The 20,666-nt window shown below is 41.7% G+C and overlaps 1 protein-coding gene across 1 annotated transcript in view; it reads right to left on the bottom strand.

The window, feature by feature from the left end:
• EGFR (epidermal growth factor receptor) overlaps positions 1 to 20,666 on the bottom strand; it is a 181,316-nt gene that overhangs the window by 31,987 nt on the left and 128,663 nt on the right. Inside the window, exons 9-15 of the mRNA XM_063129290.1 lie at positions 13,259 to 13,385; positions 13,085 to 13,158; positions 10,937 to 11,027; positions 8,936 to 9,135; positions 7,037 to 7,169; positions 3,785 to 3,884; positions 725 to 882 (exon numbers count right to left, since the gene is read on the bottom strand). Coding sequence (XP_062985360.1) covers positions 725 to 882; positions 3,785 to 3,884; positions 7,037 to 7,169; positions 8,936 to 9,135; positions 10,937 to 11,027; positions 13,085 to 13,158; positions 13,259 to 13,385 — 883 coding nt within the window. The remainder of the gene's footprint in view (positions 1 to 724; positions 883 to 3,784; positions 3,885 to 7,036; positions 7,170 to 8,935; positions 9,136 to 10,936; positions 11,028 to 13,084; positions 13,159 to 13,258; positions 13,386 to 20,666) is intronic.

The following is a 20,666-nucleotide window of genomic DNA, read 5'->3' as shown; positions in this document are numbered from 1 at the left end:
GTGATACTATTAGGGAACCCCAAGATACATTACACCAACTATCCACCAGGTGTCAATATAGTTCCAACCCGAGAGGTTCTCAAAATTGGACATTTTGAGGACCTGCTTTCATGCAACAAAGAGGCTACTAGATGTGATGTGATTGAGAACTGTGATGAAGATGTCCCAGGCTTTTGAAAGTGTTAACAGCTGAGGGAGTGGTACTCAAAATCAAAACAAGACTGTAGCACTGGAGGAAGGTAGTTTTTTTAAACCCATTATTAACCCCCTGTTTAACCTTTGATTAAATGCCCCTCCCAAAAGCAGTTATTTGGCACATGGGGAAAATCATACATGTTACCATATTATGAATAAATCTGAATGAAAGTTAAAATAATGGGATTTCAACATGACAACCTTTCATAAAATTTTGTGGATTGTTCACAGCAACTTTAATGGTACCATTCTTGACTATTACCCCCTTTTACTGGATCTGCTTTTGTGTGTGTGCTATTTTCTGCCTTTCTTTTAAAAAAACACATATCAAAAACTCCTAGAACGTTCTTCATGTTACAGCTCTTTATAATGTGGTGGTTGTATTTGTGTTCTGATTGTACTTTGTTTTAATATTTATGAGCTAGTTAAGTTTCTACTATTTTTCGTTTACACAGTGAAAATTCACAAGTTAAAAAAAATATTAAGCCTATTACTTCAATTTGTTTTAAAATTAAATATTTCTACTCACCCGTGAATACAGTTTGGATGACAAAATTGACACACTGAATTTTCATCTGTATATTTCCATACTAAAGTGTCATTTTCACCTGGAACGCCAGCAGGACAAGTTTTGACACAATGAGGACCATCCATTGCATGGGCACATGCTGTACAGTTGTCTGGACCCTGGATAAGAAACAAGACATTGTTTGTGGATATAAAATACATTTGCCTATAAGCTGACAAATGTTGTAAGTGAATGACATAAATCTTAGCATCAGCTCAGTTTACGTGTTACAATAATCCTGGCTTACTGTAACCGAGCAAGCGTGCTTGTGCGTTGCTTGATCACACCCACTTGGCTCCTTTCCCCAAAGAAACTATGGCTCCTCCATTCCTGGTTTCTTTATTGTGATGTCCAAACAGGTTGTCTCTCCATAAGCAAGCCATAGTTTGTTGTTTGCTTATGACTCGACAGGACAGGGTTCCATGTGAACTGCCCACATTTGTTCTCATAAGGTTTATTTTTTCCATTATGTTACTAATTTCAGTTCCTTGCTCAACAGGTTTACACAGGATGCACATTACTTGTTTATATGCATTCTTCTATATTTTGTACTAAAGATTTTTAAAGAACAAAATGATTACTCACATTGCTCAGTTGTGGAAGCATGGGCAGATTGCTCCACCTAATTGCATGGACACAGGAGTCCCGGACATGCTGAATCTTTCTAGGTGTCTAATCCAGATGACATTCAAATGCCCCATGAACTCCCTCCTTTCTCATCACCCTGAGCCATACTCTAATTTCTTACCCAGGTTAGGTATGAGATGGGGGAGATGTTCATAAAGGTGTGCCAGCTGTTTGCATAACTTGCAAATGAAAACACGTTATTAGCTGCAGCTCTTCAAATACTTCAAAGATGATCTAATGCTAAGTAATTTGCTCTCCTCTGTTTTAAGGAGTGCCTGGATTTTTCAGAAGCAAATGAATGGATGAGGGTGGTGGTGGGAGCGGGTAAGAATTGGTTTCTTGCTTAACATTTCCCAACAATATCTGGAAGTGTTTAGAAACTGCCTCTGGGTTACCAGAATTGAGAAGCAAGTCATTAATTCAGGCTAATTCACCATTCTGCACAATAATAAATTATTAGTAGTATGATAGCCCTTTGGCACAATTACCCTACATAACAGAGATACACAGCTTCCTACTAAAAGTGTTACATGCATATTTATTTCTTTATTACATTTTTATACCACCCAATAGCCGGAGCTCTCTGGGCGGTTCACAAAAATTAAAACCATGAAGAACATAATAAAACAACCAACGATCTAAAAACACAAATACAACATACAGTACAAAAAACACAAGTGTCAAAAAACACTGCTGTCCCTCACAGTAACACACATTCTCAAACACAAACACAAACCCCAAACACACAAAGAACAAGCAAATACAATACCCTTCTCCTGGAAATGAAAAATAAATTAATTAAATAACCCCAGGCAACACACAAAACCCCCTCTCCAACAGGCAAGCCCCCCCCCCCACTAAACACTTACTCTGCCAGGACCACGACAGGCAACACTCCCCACAAAACACCCACAGTGCTCCCCACTACCCCACGTTTCCCCTCTTGCTTTCTTCTTTTAAAAGGCAGCTTGAGCAGGTAGTTAAAAAGCAAATACGGCTTGCAAATGCACTGCCATCTTCCTTTCTTCCCTGACCTATCTTCCCTTGAGCAAATCTGTATATTGCTGGCTGGCAATAATGTATTTATTACTGATCTGGTTGCAAAATTCGCCTCAGCTGCAAGAAAGTTGAGAGCTAGGCACCAAAACTCCCAACAAGTTTCATAATGGAGAGATGGAGAGTTCGTTCCGGTATATGTACCAATCTAGTTCCCCACTCACGAGTTCTTAATGTATGTTAATGTGATTTTTATCTTTATATTCCATTTGTGTTCATTATTTTCATTTTACTTTATATTATCCATTTTAACCTACTTAACTTATTTATTTTAGCTTATCTCTTTACTTGTTTTTATTATGCTGAATTGTGATGGCTTATCGCTTTTAGCAATAAAGATTTCATTCATTCATTCCCTGCAAATGCCTCTGGGCACAGAGTGCATTCTGGAGAAAGGGGAGGAAGAAGGTCTGCACTCCCCTTTCCACTGTGCCTAGCCACTGCTCAAGGTTAACAGTTTGTTGGGGAAAAATAGGAAGGAGCAAGAGGCCTCGACAAGCACAAAGGACAGTGCCTGGGATGTAGGGAGTGCCCATAGGCACCATGTTTGTAGACTCCAGCTTTCAATGTTTCTAAAGTTGCTGTAGTCAATTAAACCTCTCTTATCTGGACTTTCGAACATGATCTATATCCTTCCTTGTTCACTGCATCCTCTAGTACTGACAAGTTGTATGTCTTTTAGGCATTTTAGGTATGAGGAATTATGTTGAATGGACCTTTTGGTGGGGGAGGGGCAACAAGGATGTTTTATGAAAAACTGCACTTCTGTCTTTCACATATACATTTTTGTGGATGAATATTGACCACTGTGGTGCCAAGGATTATAACTGAATATTAACCAAAGATTAAATTTTTCTTTCTTTTTTGCAATGGTTATAGGATTAAATGATCATCTCTGAGTAGCATGGTCATTGTCCCTCATGCCAAATTTCTAAATATAGTCACCTAAAACCACTTTTTAAAAAAATAGCTGTGGAAATTCCAACATGCAAATGGAGCTCAAGCATCTACAAAACCTTCCTCATTTATTTCAGGGAAGGGACCTGCTGTGCACATGCAAAGGGACAGGTGCTCAAGTTCACTGAAATGAACGGGAAGGGGCAGGGGCATGTATGCAAGTGACTAGTACATCTTCCACGTAGAGAAAAAGGATACTCTGGACATGGCTGGGGTGGTGGTAGAGTTGCCCCTAGCCATGTGAGCCCCCCCACAATAGATTTGCATGTACACCTCTGTCTGTTGCTCAGTGTATATTTGAGCACACACAGATTTCTGGACTGAGACAACTGTATGTTAAAGTGTTACTGGGAATAAGTTTGCAAGGTAATATGTACTTACAGATCCTGTGCACGTTAAAATGGATTCAGTTGAATTTTGCACCAGGCATTCCGGATGGCATGGAAGACACTCAGAATGACTTAGAAACTCCCGAGGCTCCCTGAAATGGGTAGGAATAGGAATATAAGCCATAGCCACTAACATATTGCACTCATAGTCACACTCTCAGTTTCTGAGCTATAACCTTAATGTAGCATTTTAGTTTGTCTCTACTGGAACAGATAATGACACCACAAAAGGATAGAAGAGAACTATGACGTAGCACTGAAAGGGGCAGCAGTACAAGAACTAGGACACTCAATCACCCCAGCAATTGTGAGAGGACTAATTCTCTCACTGACAGCCCAAGCAATATGCTTTCTTTCAGAAGCAAAAGATGCACATAGATGACTTTACTGTTCACTGTGCGGTGTTCCAGCACTTTACAGCTTCATTCTGGAAATTCAGGAGAACTGTGCTAGATCAGGAAAGTTATCATGGCTGACAGATTTGAGCTCTCTTTTGCCTTCATCAAACTTTCTAGTTGGCTTCTGTCCATAATCAGGAATACATGATTTATTACTTAAGAGTTGTTGTTGTTGTTGTTGTTGTTGTTGTTGTTATTATTATTATTATTATTATTATTATTATTTGCATTTATATACCGCCCCATAGTCAAAGCTCTCTGGGCGGTCATAAGTAATGACTTGTGACAAAAATGTTCTTAGCAGTTATAGAAAACAGACATAGTTTGGCCAAATAGAGAAAAAGTATAAGAGTGAAAAGTTAGTTGAAGAAATAATATATTATCATTCAGGTTATATGCTGAAGTGGTCAATTCACATGCTTTTTGCCAGGGTTAAATGAAACACAAAGCAATGCTACTATATGTTCCTATTTCTACATCTACGGCCTCATCCAACTAGCGATGCGACAGTCTTTACTCAGGACACACAGAAATACATGTTAGACACTTTCCATTCTAAGAAACAGAGAGTCAGCCAGTGAAGATGCCTGTGGCTGGCTGGATGAAGAAACAGTATGTACGACTAGCACCAGTTGGCCAAGCAAGCAGCCTGGGCAGTCAGGAGGCACCCAAGTGAGTGGCCACTTCTTGGTCCTGCACGCCTCCACCCACCCAGACTGCTCACCTTACAGTGTGCCGCTCCCTGGCTTGCCTGCCTCTCCAGGAAGTCTCGTGTCTCACGAGACTTCCAGGTTGAGGTGCCTGATGTCTTGCAAGAGGCAGGCAAACCAAGCCAGGGAGCAGTCCACTGCGTCCTGTTCAATCTTGCTGCCTCCAGTTCAGGAAAAAGGCTGGAACAGGAGGCAGCAGGATGGAGGTAAGTGTGCCGCTGCCTGCCTCAGCAGACAGCCTGGGTGGGCAGGAGGCGTGCAAGTGGGTGGCAAGAACAAGAGGTGGTTGCTCGCTTGGATGCCTCCTGGTTGCCCAGGCTACTTGCTTGGGTAACTGGTGCTGGCTGCGCTCACAGCTTTTTCATCCTGCTGGCCACGAGCATGTGGCTGGTGGGACCAAGAGGTGGTGGGTGGGCTTGCTGACTGCTCAAAGAAGCAGTCCAGGTGGGTTTGAGCCACCTGGGAGGCCTGCAGGAGTGGCCATTTCTTAGTCCCGCTGGCTGTTTGCAGGTTGCCAGTGGGATCAAGAAGTGGTGAGCGCGCCCACAGGCATCACCATGCCACTCTTCCCAAATTTTGCCACCTGATGTGCCTGCATCAAGCTGCTTCAGGGAAGGCTGGCCCTGATGCATAATCCCAAGAAGTGCCCACCCCTATAATCTCCCAAAGTGCCCACATTTGCATCCTGTTTCTTGGGGGAAAATAGTGTTTAAATGAGGCAATCACAATGCATTTTAAAAAAATCACATCACATGATTGAATTATTTAGGTTAAGCAGAAATCAGATGATAATTAAATTCATACATTCCCTGTATATTATTAAAATATGAAAACTGGGAGCAGATGGTTCAGCTACTACATAACTTATAAGTAATTAAACTATGTCTGCTTATAATTTGATGTGAAGAGACCAAATTTGCAATGTAGGTCAAAGCATTACCTGGAGGAAGTTTACTTTAAAAAGGTAGCATCTGCTGATAGATGAGTCCTTTAAAAAGTTTGCATACCGTATATTTTGTTTTAGGGATTTTATTTTAGACCAGCTACAGAACTTTGGAAAGACATAGCAGGCAGGAAAGCAAGGAAAATATTTTCCATGGCAAGTATGTGGAGGAGTCAGCATTACATAGTTGACGTTAGAGAAGAACAGCACGTTCTTCTTGTTTCAGGATCACAATCATTGGTTCGGATTGAAAGAACTGCACAGCTAGTTCTTAGCTCCCAAGGATTTGTGTTCTTTTTTCAAGTCCATCTTCTAAATGAGTCTCTCTCTCTCTCTCTCTCACACACACACACACACACACACACACTTGGAAGGGGGACTTGAAAGAGGGCCTCAGATGACAACCTTAAAGTCCAGGTAGGTTAATTTTCAACAAGATTTATAACAAAAGGGAGAAAAGACAACTAGGGTGAATTTTTTTAAATTAGGATAAAAGATACCAATTTTCATTGTTTCAAGATTTCACCCTGGAAGTGTTTTTCAAGAATAGCTAAAGAGAACTTTTACAAGAAAATGAAGTATTTCTATGGCCAAAATAATAATAAAATCAAATTAAAATGGTGGTGATTTTAAACTTTGTTTTATCATATCTGTGTGAGGAAAGCTTCACTATATTTTGAATGTTAAAGCTTATATATACCAGAGCACAACCATTTATTCTGGCTTAATCAGAATAGTGATCCATTGCTTCATATAAATCATTGATCCACACATAGAAGTGAAATGGAAAAAACCACACCACCCTTTGATCATTTGTGTGAACAAACAGGATGATAAGAAAACAATAATCCACATTAAGGTGTCTTCAATACACTTCCCTAAATACAAATGTATACACATCTCAATGGAAAATAGTCTTGTCTTGACCTTGAGATTAATGCCTTGCCCCATCATGATATCTACAATGGGACTGCTACCATGGGCAGACGAGAAGGGCACGATTGCAATCCTCAACATGTTTACTCAGAAGTAAGAGTTTAATGGGTCTTATTCTCTAAGAAGTGTGCTTAAGTGTGCAGCTGAAGGATGTCACTGTACATACACTGGGGCAAGCTATATTCATTATTACTACTATACACACTTATACAGCCCGGCATTTTCGCTTATTTAAATAGAATGGAGAGAAATCTTACCCTTGCAAAATGTTGCATTCTTTTATACACTCTCGTTGACGACTAACGTAGAGGCAAGAAAAGCACTGGGAAGGTCCTGGGCCCCAGCAGCCTACGTCTGAGCAGAGGGGATGACAAACCTGTTTTGCAGCAACTAAGAGACAAAAAAAAAGAACCTTAAAAACCAGTAACTCACCACAACTGAAAAAAAGATGGTGTCAAAGTTACTAGAGAGCAGAAGAACTGAGGGCATGATGATTTAATTCCTGCTGGTATTTGTTTAAATAAATTGCTATAATCCAAGAAATCACTAGTCCGGCAGCTACTCATAATGCTTTCACTGTACATCACAATCTCTAGAAGTATTCTCAGCCAGTCAGCTGATCTCCAACTCAATCCTTCTATATGCAAGTTATCAATAAGTTATCAGCACAGCAGCTTTCCCTGCCCTTCAGAGTGTCACATAGAGCTTATGTACATGATGCTGTTAATACACTTTAGCTACTTTCAGTTTTGTCCCAGAATTGAGATCCAAGCATTACACGAGGAGTGATTTTTTTCACTGCTTTTCTGATACATTGCCTCTATGTGGCACTGTGGTATAGCACAAATACACAAGAGAAAATTGCATTGTCTTTAGCTTTCACAATTAAATGACACACTTCCCCTGCTCTAAAAAAAACTCATCAAAAGTGCTGGTTAGACACAGAAGTGAAACTTGAGATTCACGACATCATCTAAAGAACCTGTACCATGAGTAGGGAATGATGAGTGCATGATAAATGCCTGATGTAGAAAAGCCCACAACCTCAACTCCCACTCTAAAGTTAGTCTTCAGAATTTTTCAATGCAGGTATTGTTGAGCTGTTGTGGAAGGCAGATGCTGTGGTTTGGCCCTGCAGGTGGCATTTCTTACTCATCAATAACTTGGTAGTAATGAAGTTGAATGGATGGGACAGTCACATAAGTCATAAACTTCTTCATTCTGCTACAGTGCAAAACACCCCAAACAAACCTGGTAAAGAGTGATTTGGAAGACTGCAAATTTGGCAATATGGATGGATCTTAGAAGGACCATATGTGCCAACTGCACTTAGTAAAGTTTCACCTATCTGAAAGTCTATGTAGAAACAGCAGGAGACAATGAAAGAAAATGGCCTCTTTGTAAGAAAGGGTCAGGAGGCTGCTAACAGAACCCAGTTCTGTGTAATCCATCTGGCCCTGACTACACTTATGTGACACTTCACAAGCCCAGTATCATTCTCTTTAAATATTTAAAGTATTCATATACTATCATTCAGATTGAAAATATTCAGGTAGCTAACAAACAAGGCAAACATAAGAATCAATTAATGAAAGATACCAATAATATGAATTTCTAAGAATAAAATCCTTACAATAAAAAAGCAGTAAAAGCACATTGCAGCAGCAGAAAATAAACAAAACAAATAGTTACACGCTCAGATAAAAATTGTCTTGATGTGGTACCAAAAGCTGGTGTCATGCAAGTGCTTTTGGGAAATGTATTCCTAGTCCACAACTGAGGTGTCACCACAGAAAAGACTCTCTGATTGTGATCCACCTAACCTCTAATAGTAGGAACATCACAATAGGTCCTCTGAAAGTGATCTCAGAAGGTGAGGAGGGAAGGCAGTTCTTATGTCCAGCTGTGTCTGATATGCAGGTGACACAGCTCAAGGATTAGAAAGAGTTGCACAAATGCACACTTGTGAAAAAGCAAGGTATGTAAGCAATGTATATAAACGAACTATGTAAGCCCAGTCTGATGGCAGTGCATTGATAAACGCAGAAATCAATAATGTGAAGAAAATGTGACTGGCCATTACGACGACAATGTAAAGTCAGTTTTCTGAAATATACACATATTTCCAGTAGAATAAATGGACTCTACTAACTTACCACATTGATTCTCATTTTTGTTTTTGTCAATTTTTGCTTTCTGATTTTCTATTACAAAAAGTTTCTTCCAATCAACTGTGTTACCATAGCAGAGCTGGTAATTTTTCAAAATGGTAACGTCTCCATCACTTATTTCCTTGAGAGACCGCAATCCCAGAGAACTTATATTCAGGTTAACGATTGAGAGAGCATATTGGCCCCTAAAATGGAATAAGGATGATAAAACAGTAAGAAAATATAGAAAGAAAAGCACCAATTCCCTCCCTGTGCAGGGAACAATTTGTTCAGTTAACTTTTTAATGCAAACTTGCTTAATTTTGCACTTTCAAACCACTATGTAAAGCAAAATTCAGTTATCCTTCAAAATCCACATTTTTCTGAACTTTGCAATGGAGTTCTCCAATCACAAAATGTGTATATTAGACAAAATAATGTATTATATTAGGCTACTAGCAAAAAAGTGTATATTAGGCAAACATGCATATATTAGGAGAAATTCAAACGTTTTAAAAAAGTCTTAAAGTTTGGGATGAACCAAATTTAAAATTGGGAAAATGAGAAACTTAGAGAAACCACTACTGACCGATTCATCCATCCCTAACTCTGTGTAGCATGAGCTACTCAGACATTTGGAAAATGGAGTGTCTGCCATGGGAAGGCTAGGACTGGGAAGTCTCTTTCCATCAGCCCAGTTGCATGTGCTTAAATCTGGGCTTCCTTCTAAGTTCACATGCCTAGGATTGCATGGTAAAAATAATATTCTGTTTTATATTTAACTACAGCAGTTTAAGAACATAAGAAGAGACATGCTGGATCAGACCAAGGGTCCATCTAGTCCAGCTTCCATTTGCACAGTGGCCACCCAGCTGCCCATGGGAAACTCGCAAGCAGAACATGAGTACAACAGCACCTTCCCACCTATGTTCCCTAGCAACTGATGTACATAGGCTTACTGCCTCTGATAATGGAGGTAGCATAGATGCATCAAGACTAGTAGCAATTGAAAGCCTTGTCCTCCATGAATTTGTCTAACCCCCTTTAAAAGTCATCCAAATTTGTGGCCATCATAGAGGGCATGTCTACACCAGGGGAGGGAGTGGGGAGGATCTCACGGTATGCTGATTGCAAGATCCTCCCCCTGGGTTCACTCGTGGTGCACGATGTCTAGGGAGGAAGCAGGATGTTGTGGCCGCCATTTTTTTTTAAAAAAGGCAGGAGCTGGAGCACACTTGAATATTATTCTACATAGAATAATGAATTAAAGACATATATTCTCCCTTTTTCATACCTTAATGGAAAAAAAAGGAAACATGGGGGCTGTGGTGCTGGTGAATGCCACCTTAGGTCAGCCTGCAATCCAGGGCTCATGAACACCTACCGGTTATCCGAGACAGCGGGGACGATCCCAGGCTTTCCTGGTTCCAGGATCGTCTCCCAGTGTGCACACGCCAGTGCGACGTCCCGGAAGTCTGGAGGGACGCTCTGGTGCAGTGTGTGTGGTTTTTTTTTTTTAAAGCAAGAGCCGATCATGCAACTGTACAGCCCCAATCCTGTACAAAATGTAAGTACAAAAAATCCCACCCCAAAACTTCGCACCAAAAAGCGCCAGCAGCCATCGTGGTGATGGCGAAACTGTGGTCTCCCCACCCCCCATGAGCACAGAGCCACCCTGTGCAGCTCCATACCCATTTGAGGACATGGGAACCTGTGCCACACTGCCTGCGGTACATGGGGTTGTCCTGGGACCACGGGGAAAATGGGGAAACTGTGGATGCAGTTATCCCAGGGAAAGTGAGTGGTCATCAGGTATCCCCTGTGCGTCATTTGGATGCACAGGGATGACCTAGAGACGACCCTGGGATAATGGATGGTTGTAGACATGCCCCAAGTTGTAGACCACGATTCAATCAACGGAAGAGCTAAGGTCTAGCCTTTTTAAAAACAAAACAAAAAAACACACCTATACACAAGCACAGTTTTTTGGCACATAGTTGTACATACAATTGTTTTGTTCTGCCGCGTATAATCTCCAGATTTTCAAACGCATTTAAATCACTGATATTTTGAGGCCAAACCTGGATCGACAAAAAACCTGAAACAAGACAAATAGCATTAAAAACATTTACAATTTTTGTCAAGCAAGAATGCCTTTCCTCTTCTGCTTTTATGAGAACATCAAAACGAAGAATGACATTTCAGGGAACTTCAGTATAGAGCTATTTTTAACACTGCTTTGTAAACAGTTTACATGCAGGCCACCAAGATCGCTAAACATTACAAAGGCTGGTGTCTACAGTCCTGAACAGCTTCAGACACCATAGAAAATTTTGCTTCCCTTAGTAAGTTCTGTTGAAAAGCTGTACGTTCAAGTGTGGCATACACATAACCTATTTCCTGCACTAGGGAAGGCCTTCTAAAAAATGTAGAAAATGTGAAAGGCAGAAAAAGCACAGTGGAATTCAACAAGTACAGCTATGTCCATGGAGCTAACTATAGGCTTGCCAATTTTTGACAATGAGGGCCTGCTCAAGCATTATGTTCCAGAGAGAACTCTCAGACCATTAAGCATCATGACCTGTTTTTTTTGCCCCTCTCACTGCTGGGAGAAAGCAACAAATGAAACAGGCCTGTACCACATTTATTTGTACTATTCTATTTGAAAGTTATTGGTTAACTGGACTATACTACCCAAACAGATAGTGTAGAGGTACAAACAGCACAGCCCAATCCATTTGTTACTTTTCCCCTGTTGTGAGGGGCCATTTTAAGGGGGAAGGATTGCAAGAATCAGGCCACCATGCATTCTGGCCTTGACATGGAGTTCTTGTCTTACAAGTGCAGAGTTCATGCCTGTCGTTCACTATGGAAATTAGACTGCTGGCAACTAACCTGCTCTACAAGACACTTCAGCTTCGCAAATGCCTTGCTTGTTTGAAATTCAGCTAACTTTGCTAGAACCAAGTTGCTAGATTGCTCTGAGCTTTTAGAAGTGCAAATATTAAAATTGCTTTCTTGTCGTCGTTCCCTCCGTTCCCCCCTCACCACACACACACACCTGTTTTGGTACTTTCATCCTAGAGCACATATTGGAGAGGTGGAATAAATAATCTATTGCCCTGTGTCCCCCTCCCCACCGCCAAATTAGGAAGTGTAAATTTGCAGAGTAAACAAGAGTTGTGCAGTTTCTGGTGAGGCTGTCAGGAGATCAACTGAGTGCCATTCTTCAAAGAGTATTTGAGAAGCTAAAAAGATTCTTTAAAAGAGATCTGTTCTCTCTGAGCCATACAGCAAAAGAAACCAAGTTCTGGATAGGTCATTAAAATAAAACTTGCCCCCACTCCATCACTTTTCTCTCTTTCTTTTACTGTATTTTGTCTGTCTCTTTCTTCAGAATATACTTCTGCTACTTAGTTGTACTTGCAGAAACTCAAAATATGTTTTGTTCACTTTAGGGGGAAACGTTGTTATGAAGCGTGAGAATTCCAGGTGTAAAAATGTTTAATTTTTATTTCTTTTGGTGTCAGATACCACCATGGTGTTAACAGCTCCTTTGAGAACAAACACTGTTCTAACTTATATGCATGCAAATATAGAACCGATGGCTCTAAGTATATATCATTAAACAAAAACCCTATGGTTTACAAAACAACGTTAAGGCTCTACAGTTTCAACCAAGCACCAAAACCCAGGGAAATTGGGAGTTAAGGCTCACAAGCCTTAACTCCACATCCTCCCTAAGAAGGCAGAAAGTGCAAGTGAAATTCACATTCTCCCAAAGCAGATAAACCATGAGGACAGGATGGAGAATATGATATGCAGAGGTGACTGTGGGGTTGTGGAAAACGGATGATGAACAACTTAGGGCCACCTACGTCTCTTTTTTGTTTAGAGCAGCCCTTCCCCAACCTAGTGCCCTCCAAAGGTGTTGGACTACAACTCCCATCATTGCAAGTCAGCATGTGTCATGGTCAGGAACACATGTAAATGACACAGTTGGCTCACTAACATAACACAGTGTGTTCTATTGGCATATATGGAGATAAAAATGTCTGGTTGTTCCTTAACAGAGTCAGTAAATGCTAGTCTCCCGCAACCTTAGCCATTTTTAACCTAGACAATTAGGCTTTAAAATAACTTTATATTACTAACCTGTTATTTCTTTAACAGTTTTAAAAATTTCCAGCTTCTTTGGGTCCAAAGGAAGTGTGTTTGTGTATTCATCACTAGAAGAAAGATAACAATGGAATCTTTGATTGCTGATCTAATAGAAGAATCACCTTGAGCTCTTTTCTCTTTCCCATGTTAGACACAGCAACAACTTACCCTGAAAATGATACTTTCAGAAATGTGAGATCTCCATTAATTGTGGTGCAATTTTTGAAATAGTCAATATTGGATGCATTGACAGCAAGAACACCTTTAAAGTCACCTATTCCAATCCCACCGCACACTGGTAAAAAGGAAACAACATAGCATTAGGACTCAGTAGGGACTTCAGGCATCAGTAATTAAAATCAATCTTGCACACAAACACATACATTATACAGTAGGGATCCACAATTGCCAGTCCTTGAAGAGCAGAAAAGTTTGGGGATGAACAGCAGATGTAACAAAGGAACTTGTTCACAGGTCATTTTTGTTTTATGTTTTTGTTTTATTTAATGCATGAATCGACTCCTTACTAGAAAATCATCATAACGAATTGGACATATATAAACAATATACAACAGAAATCTAGTTCATTCTATTTAAAATTTTAACACTAAATTCCTTTAAACTGTTCTTAATGAGCATATGGCTTCACATTGCTGTGTGCTTGATTCATAATCAATAAACTCTGTTCTCTCATCATTATCCATGCCTTCCCTCTTATATTTTTACTATGATAGTAATTTTCACCATTCATGCCATGTCCCAAATTCTCAGTAACAAGATTCAAAGATACATTTAATAAAGATAGTTATTGTTTCATAGTATACACAACCTCGTCGGAATGGGAGAATAAAATTCCAAAAGATGAAAGATACATCTTTTGTAATGGATCAACTTGTCTTCTTTTTTATTTTTCTGACTTACAAAAAAGAAGAAAATGTTTAAGAGATGAAGAATGATACATATGTGCTTGTATATTTATATATTCATATAATATATATATATATATATATATATATATATATATATATATATATATTGTAATAGATATAATAGTGTCATTGATTTCCTATGAGGGGAGGAGGGGTGGAGTAATTATGACTGTTTGTATTTTCATTTCTATTTCTGTTTATTATTTCTGTATGTTATAAAAAAGAAAAAGAATTATATAAAAAAAGAAAGAAGTGTTTCTGCTCATTTCCAGATCAGGGCAGATCAGCAGAACTCACAGAAAGAAGCTTCGCTCACCTACCCTAATCTGGAAGCATGTGTTTCTTCTCATTTCCAGGGGTTTGGGGGGAAAAAAAAGCTAGTTCCTGTTGCGGTAGTGGAGGGTTCTGCTGGCACAACAGAAGTCCATTACCCCCGCTCAGCCAGTAGGGCTTGAGTGGGAGAATTGGCAGTTGCAGTGGGGAAGAGGGGAATAAAAGCCTCATGTGTAGGCCCACGTGAGGCAGGGGTGGGGTTGAGCTGATGAAGGCCATTCCTGTCCCGTTCTTGGCCTCTCTGGTTTTTTCAGCTGCACGAGGGCAGCACTTACCAGAGAGCTCTCGCCTGAGGCACCAGCTTCATCGTGTGCACAAACACCCTTCTAAATACATCTAAACAGGCCTTTCTCTGCCCCTTCCGGACTCTTCTGGGCCTGCCATCTCTTCTGTGCCCTGGCTAGGATCGTAGTTTAGGCGGGGGAGGGGGGACTGCCTGGTGGCATCCTTTTCATTGCAGGTGCAGGGCATCCTTACGCCCCTGACTTTATTGCCCCACTCAGGAGGGTCGGTTTAAGCGTGCCCACACCTCCCTCAAAGACACAAGCCTGTGCTTGGCTTAACATATGAGGGCAGGCTGGCTAAAGCCGCATCCAGATCCCCCCCCCATTTTTTCCTGTCCCTCAGCAGGCGTGAGCCAGGCTTTCCTGCATGGGCTGAGGGCATGGAGAGCTGTGGCCTTTCCGTCTTAACAATAACAGGGCCGGCTGGACCATTGGTCTGACTCCCAATAATAAATAAATGAGAGACAGTGTGGTGTAGTGGTTAGAATGTTCAGATTGGGGACTTGCTCCTCTGGGTGGACTGAGGCCATGAGGCTTTCAGTGTTAACTATGAAGGGCCGGATGGACTGTCGGTCAGACTCAGTATGAGGCTGCCTCCCAATAATGAATAAATGAGAGACAGTGTGGTGTAGTGGTTAGAACCCCGTTCTAATACACCTCCCAAAAGGGCAGGATCACAGGAAGGAAGACTATACTAAGAGGCTTTTTAATATGCTTATTTCTTCTCTACTTGGGTCAGTGGTTTTGGTTTGAGAAGGCAAGAGGATTTCCTACCCTTTGCATGCCACACTAGTGGGGAAGTATGCTCGATTTAGGGAGACAAGGAGAGAGGCCCAGCATAATCTATGAATTCCAATTTCAGCTCATCAAGTCCAGAATCCCCTTACACCAAGTGACATCAATCAGATTTCAGCTCAAATATACCAATGGCCCTGTATCAGATGGCTGCATTGGAGGTAGACTCTCCCCTACAAGTGAACTGGCACTGAGGATACTCAAGTCCGGGATCCCTTTCCACTAACAACTGCATTGGCACAAGGGAATATGCTGCAACATGCATTGCAGGTTGGCCAGTTTGGCACCAATGGGACCTTGCGGCTTGCTGCTGGTTTGGCATTTTTCTGGTCCATTGGTTCTTCGAGCCCAGTGAGGCGGACAGCTCATGGGTGGAGCCAATATGGGCAGTGATCCCAATGGAGGTGGTCTGCTGCTGGTACCCTTTCAGCGCTATTTCACCAGCTGACCATGCTATTCATATTTGTGGCTGATAGAGATGGGGCCTTTAGACACAAGAAGGCTTTCAATTCTGTATTCAAGTGGGATGTGAAGGGGCCTGAGTCTGGCTTCAATTCATGATGCCCACCTGGTCAGTCCTGGGAAAGTGCATCGGCAGTGCTCATGCTGTCCTGCCTAGCTGGTCCTCTGCCAGTGTGGACTTACCAGGGGCACAGTTTTCTGTCTGCTTGGCCCGGAGTTTTTGCTTGTGTGCTTGCACTAGGGAACAGTGCAATTCCACCTCGTATGTTCCATATGCTACAACCCCCATCCATCCACAGGATGCCCTCAGGTTAAAGGAGCTAGGGGACCCAGGGAGCCACATTAGAGTGCAAGCTTGATAACTCCCCCTGCTTTTGTGAAAAAGCTTCAGCTCAATTAAGTTCATGCTTGGCACCTCAGGAGTGGGGCTGGTTAGGGTCATGAGTCCTGGTAGCCCTCAATTAATCTCTATTTTGCTTGCCATATTCCTGGGCTGGATAATGAAGTCGGCGACCCCAGGTCACGCAGCCATGCAGGATCCTGTAGTTCGCCCTTGTGTACCAAGATCCTATGCCTGGTGTGCTTGGGATCTGGGAGAGGTGAGTGACAGAACCCATGCAGTCAATGGCCCTCTGCACACAGCCATTCTACCAGATTTCAGCTTTTTCCAGAGCTGAGAGGAGCTTCTGGCATTATGGCCCATCCTAGTCAACCAAATGCTTAAATTCTGGTTGATACCACACCACCAGGGGCCATCCACTTGAACTGCATGAGGTAAGCTGGCTAGCCCATCCTTCACTGCCATGGCGTAAGAGGTTTGCAGGCAGCATGGCAAATTCCATGTTTAAAGGATGCTGGAAAGGCAGGCAGTATTGTCTGATGGGCTGGTAGGGCTCTTCAATCATTCTGATGCTCAGCCAACCACTGAGTAGTACTACTACAGGTGCTGTGGTAACACCAGCGGCAAGTAAAAAAGGGAATTGGGTTTCTGTTTTATCACAGGAAGGGGCTGCCCAGTAACCAGTACTATTTATACAGTAGCCAAGAAGCCCCTTCAGACATCAGGCTTATGGAACCTGACTAGAGATGCCATGGTAATGCTCACTTCGGTCTCGAGTGAGTGTATATGCCCATTTGCAGTTTGACCCTTCGGGGGAAAGAACAGGGAGTGCTATTTTATCTCAGGAAGGGGTTGCCCCTTATCCTGTTCCATCTTGACGGTAGCCGAGAAACCCCTTCAGACATTGGGTTTATTGGACACCCAGGGCTGGTGCCAGACTATTTTGCACCCTAGGCAAGGCAAGCTACTGCGCACACACGCACACACACATGCACCCCACCCCAAAATTGCCAACTCCGATTTTTAAGAACAGACGTTTTGTAGAAAAAATATTTTCCTTTCATTATGTTTTTTCTTAAAACAGCTAATTTGTATAAAACGGTGACCCTTGAAGCGCAGTACTGCGCCCCTCTGAGGTCTGCGCCCTAGGCGGCTGCCTAGTTGGCCTAATTGTAGCACCGGCCCTGTGGCCACCCATTTAGAATTGGGCCACCGCTGCTGCAGTGCAGCTAGGAGATGACAAGATCTGGGCAGTCTTGGGCATGCATAATTGTACATTCTGTAAGGAAGATGGGTGTGGTTACTGTAGATTTAATGTTGATAATTGTGTCTTTGACAGATTAATGAGTAAGCAGATTAGTGAGGATCCTAATCTGTCATGGCATGGCATCTGGGCCAGCCACAGAGCAACATGAGCAACTGTTGGTACACAGTTTGGGCTCAGTCACATGGCCTCTGCCCAGTGGGCTGGTCGGAGAAGAATGTGCTGGGGTGGTCTCCTCCAGGCATTGTTTTACGTTGATACTCTTCTGGGCCTGCCGCAGGTTTTAGTTCTTCACCTGGGGGGCAATAATTTTGGGCTTCTGAAAGGGAAGGCCCTAATTTCACAGGCTAGGGCAGACTTTGAGACCATATGGAGGCATTGGCCAGACACATGATTGTATGGCCAAACATATTGGCTTGGTGCCAGTGATGTGAAAGATGGGATGCCCGCAGTTTAAATAGGGCTGTCAAGAAAGTTAATAGGCAGATTTGGCAGGCCCTACAGGGTCGACAAGGTTGGGTCATTCCACACCCGGCCATTGTACCTTCCAGAGGGGATCTTTATAGGGCAGATGGAGTTCACCTCTCTGATGCAGGGAATGATATTTTCCTGCAGGATCTGTACGTGAGTTTGCTGGAGTTTTTCCAGAATTGGTGGTGGGAGGGTGCCTAAACTGAGGCTTGGCGCCCTCTGGTGTGCGCATGCACCCACGCACCCCCACCCCCCAAAGAGCCCTGTATGGGAATTTCATATAGCAGAATAGGGATGGTGACACTCTGGCACCTTCTGGTGATTGGCATGTCTGGAGCTCCTACTCCTCAGAATTTTTATGGCTCCCATGTCAGGATATGGTATGCCTTTGGAGATCCTCCTGCCTCATCTACTCAGAGTTCTACAGCATTGAGTGGGGATGACGTGGGGTGGTCTCCCAACACTCTCAAAGTGTCGTATAAGAGAGGGGCTGGGTTTACCCGATTCTTGGCTTACGAGAGTGGCTCACACATAACGCCAGGCAAGTTGCCTGAGTTAAGGACATATAGATTCCCACACTTTTTACATGCAGATCCAGAAGGGGTTGAATATCCCTTATTGTTTAAATAAAGAGGCCCTAGTTTATCCCAAACTCTGGTGTCTGTGTCTTTATTCCATGATTCCTTCTCTACTTGCAACTATTGAAAACTCAGCGGCAGGGTAATCCTACATACTTGGGAGTAAGCACCATTCTTTCTAATAGAGACATAACAGATTAAGTGACAATTTATAATTTTACACTAAATTAGATAATTCTTTATTGAAAATCAATTGTTTCATTTGTTATGACTTTTCACTAATCTGCTTACTCATATTCATTCCAAGATCGAATATGCCCTAAAATATCCGAATTCTCTGTTTCTTCATTATTATAAACCACCGTTAAGGAAGATAGACTGGGAGTAACTGAATTTTAAACTTACAACAGACTGATTAAAGAATTGTTGTACATGCATTATATAACAGCTAGCAAATCTGATTTACTACAATGCCATAAAATGTACCTCGAAGTAGCTGAGACTCCTCTCTCTTCTAATGTTAAAGCTCTATCCTGACTATAGCAAGCTTACAGATTTACTGAGATGGCTTCAAAATAATACTCCTTCACTTAAGGAAAATCCAATCCCTGTACTTCAGTAGATCAAATCAAATCTAGCAGTATTTTTGGCTTGTCATTAACAATGAAGCAGAGACTTGTAGTAGGATATTCAAGAACAGAAATAACAATTCCGGCAATGCAAGGATTTTTATAGAACTCCTTCCAAATCATGATTTTAAAAAGTTGTTCCACTGTACTAATTTCGTTTCATTTTATGCATATTTTTTCATGGTTATTTTGAAGTGCGGGGCTTCATTCCCCTTCTTGTATCCCTGGACCAGGAGTTGCTGATCAGAAAGAACACACATCCATTTTATTAGTGTAAAATTTTATATTCTGCCTTTCAGCATAAAAACTTCTTTCTCTAAGGTGGCTTAATAATAAAAGTTATAAAATCATGAAATCAAAAACCAAATGCACTTTATTATCAGTAAAACCAGAAATAACTGGAATGAAAAGTACCAGCCCCCAAAAGTCCAGCCTCAGCCACTTCCTCTGAAGGGGAGGACACCCAGAGAAGGGCTTCTGATCAAGAATAGGCAGGTTTATATGGGAAGAGGTGGTTCTTCATGCACAAGGGCACAGTAATGAGCACAGTATTATGCATTATAGATGTAAAGAGTTAACTGCTAACTTTATTCATTTATTTGATTTGTATACAACCTTTCTATCAAAAATGGCAACCAATACACCCAATTCAGAGGTGCTGTTAAAGGCTCAGTTCAGAGAACACATTAGTCAATGCAGTGTGAAAACTCCACTCAATGTTTGAGTTTTTAGGGGGCACTCTCCACACATGTTCTAACTCCAACATTGTGTGACTGTGGGCTACCATGGAATTGAGTAAAATCTATCATGATGTTTGATTGATAGTTCCTCCACCCTCTCTCCTCTCCTGGTCCTCCTGATGGTATCTCATCCGCCATTGCTGTGAAAAAACAATCCCGGTGGCTCTCCTAAAGTGGCGCTCTCTCTGCTTTTGCTGCTCTTGCCAGAGAACTTTGTAGCCAGCGGGAAAAGTCAACTCAACGCATCAGGAAACTCCATGGAGCCCACCACACAACACTCATGCAGGCACTCTTCTCTGCACAGCATTGATATTCTCCACAGAGTGTTTTTTAAAAAGAAACCCCACTGTTGCATGGAGTTTTCCCACCAGACAACACATTTTTCAACGGTGGTGTAAAAACTCTACCGTGGAGTTCTAAAACCACCACTGAGAAACATGTTGTCTAAACTGAGCTGAAGTTCGTAATATTTTGTTCTTACCATGTTGTCCCCTGAACTCCCAAGTATCAGTATTAAATGATTTTTGTACATTGTACCATTTTTACAGTAATCATCAGCTTCCATTGATTATGTGTTTCCTCTGATAATTAGAGTGTTCTTTTCATTTTGGGTGTGTGTGTGTGTGAAGTCTTCATTACATCATATTTAGATCTATGTACTCTCTAATGTGGCCATTTTTAAACATAAACTCTGCTGAGGTGAAAGGGAAAGTAGGGAGGGGTATCTTTAAAATGGGTTTTTGTAAAGAAC

The sequence above is a fragment of the Elgaria multicarinata genome, chromosome 1 (genome assembly GCF_023053635.1).
Source record: "Elgaria multicarinata webbii isolate HBS135686 ecotype San Diego chromosome 1, rElgMul1.1.pri, whole genome shotgun sequence".
In the NCBI taxonomy this organism is placed as follows: Eukaryota; Metazoa; Chordata; class Lepidosauria; order Squamata; family Anguidae; genus Elgaria; species Elgaria multicarinata.
The sequence above is the reverse complement of the archived record's forward strand: the minus strand, read 5'-3'. Positions and strand labels throughout refer to the sequence as shown.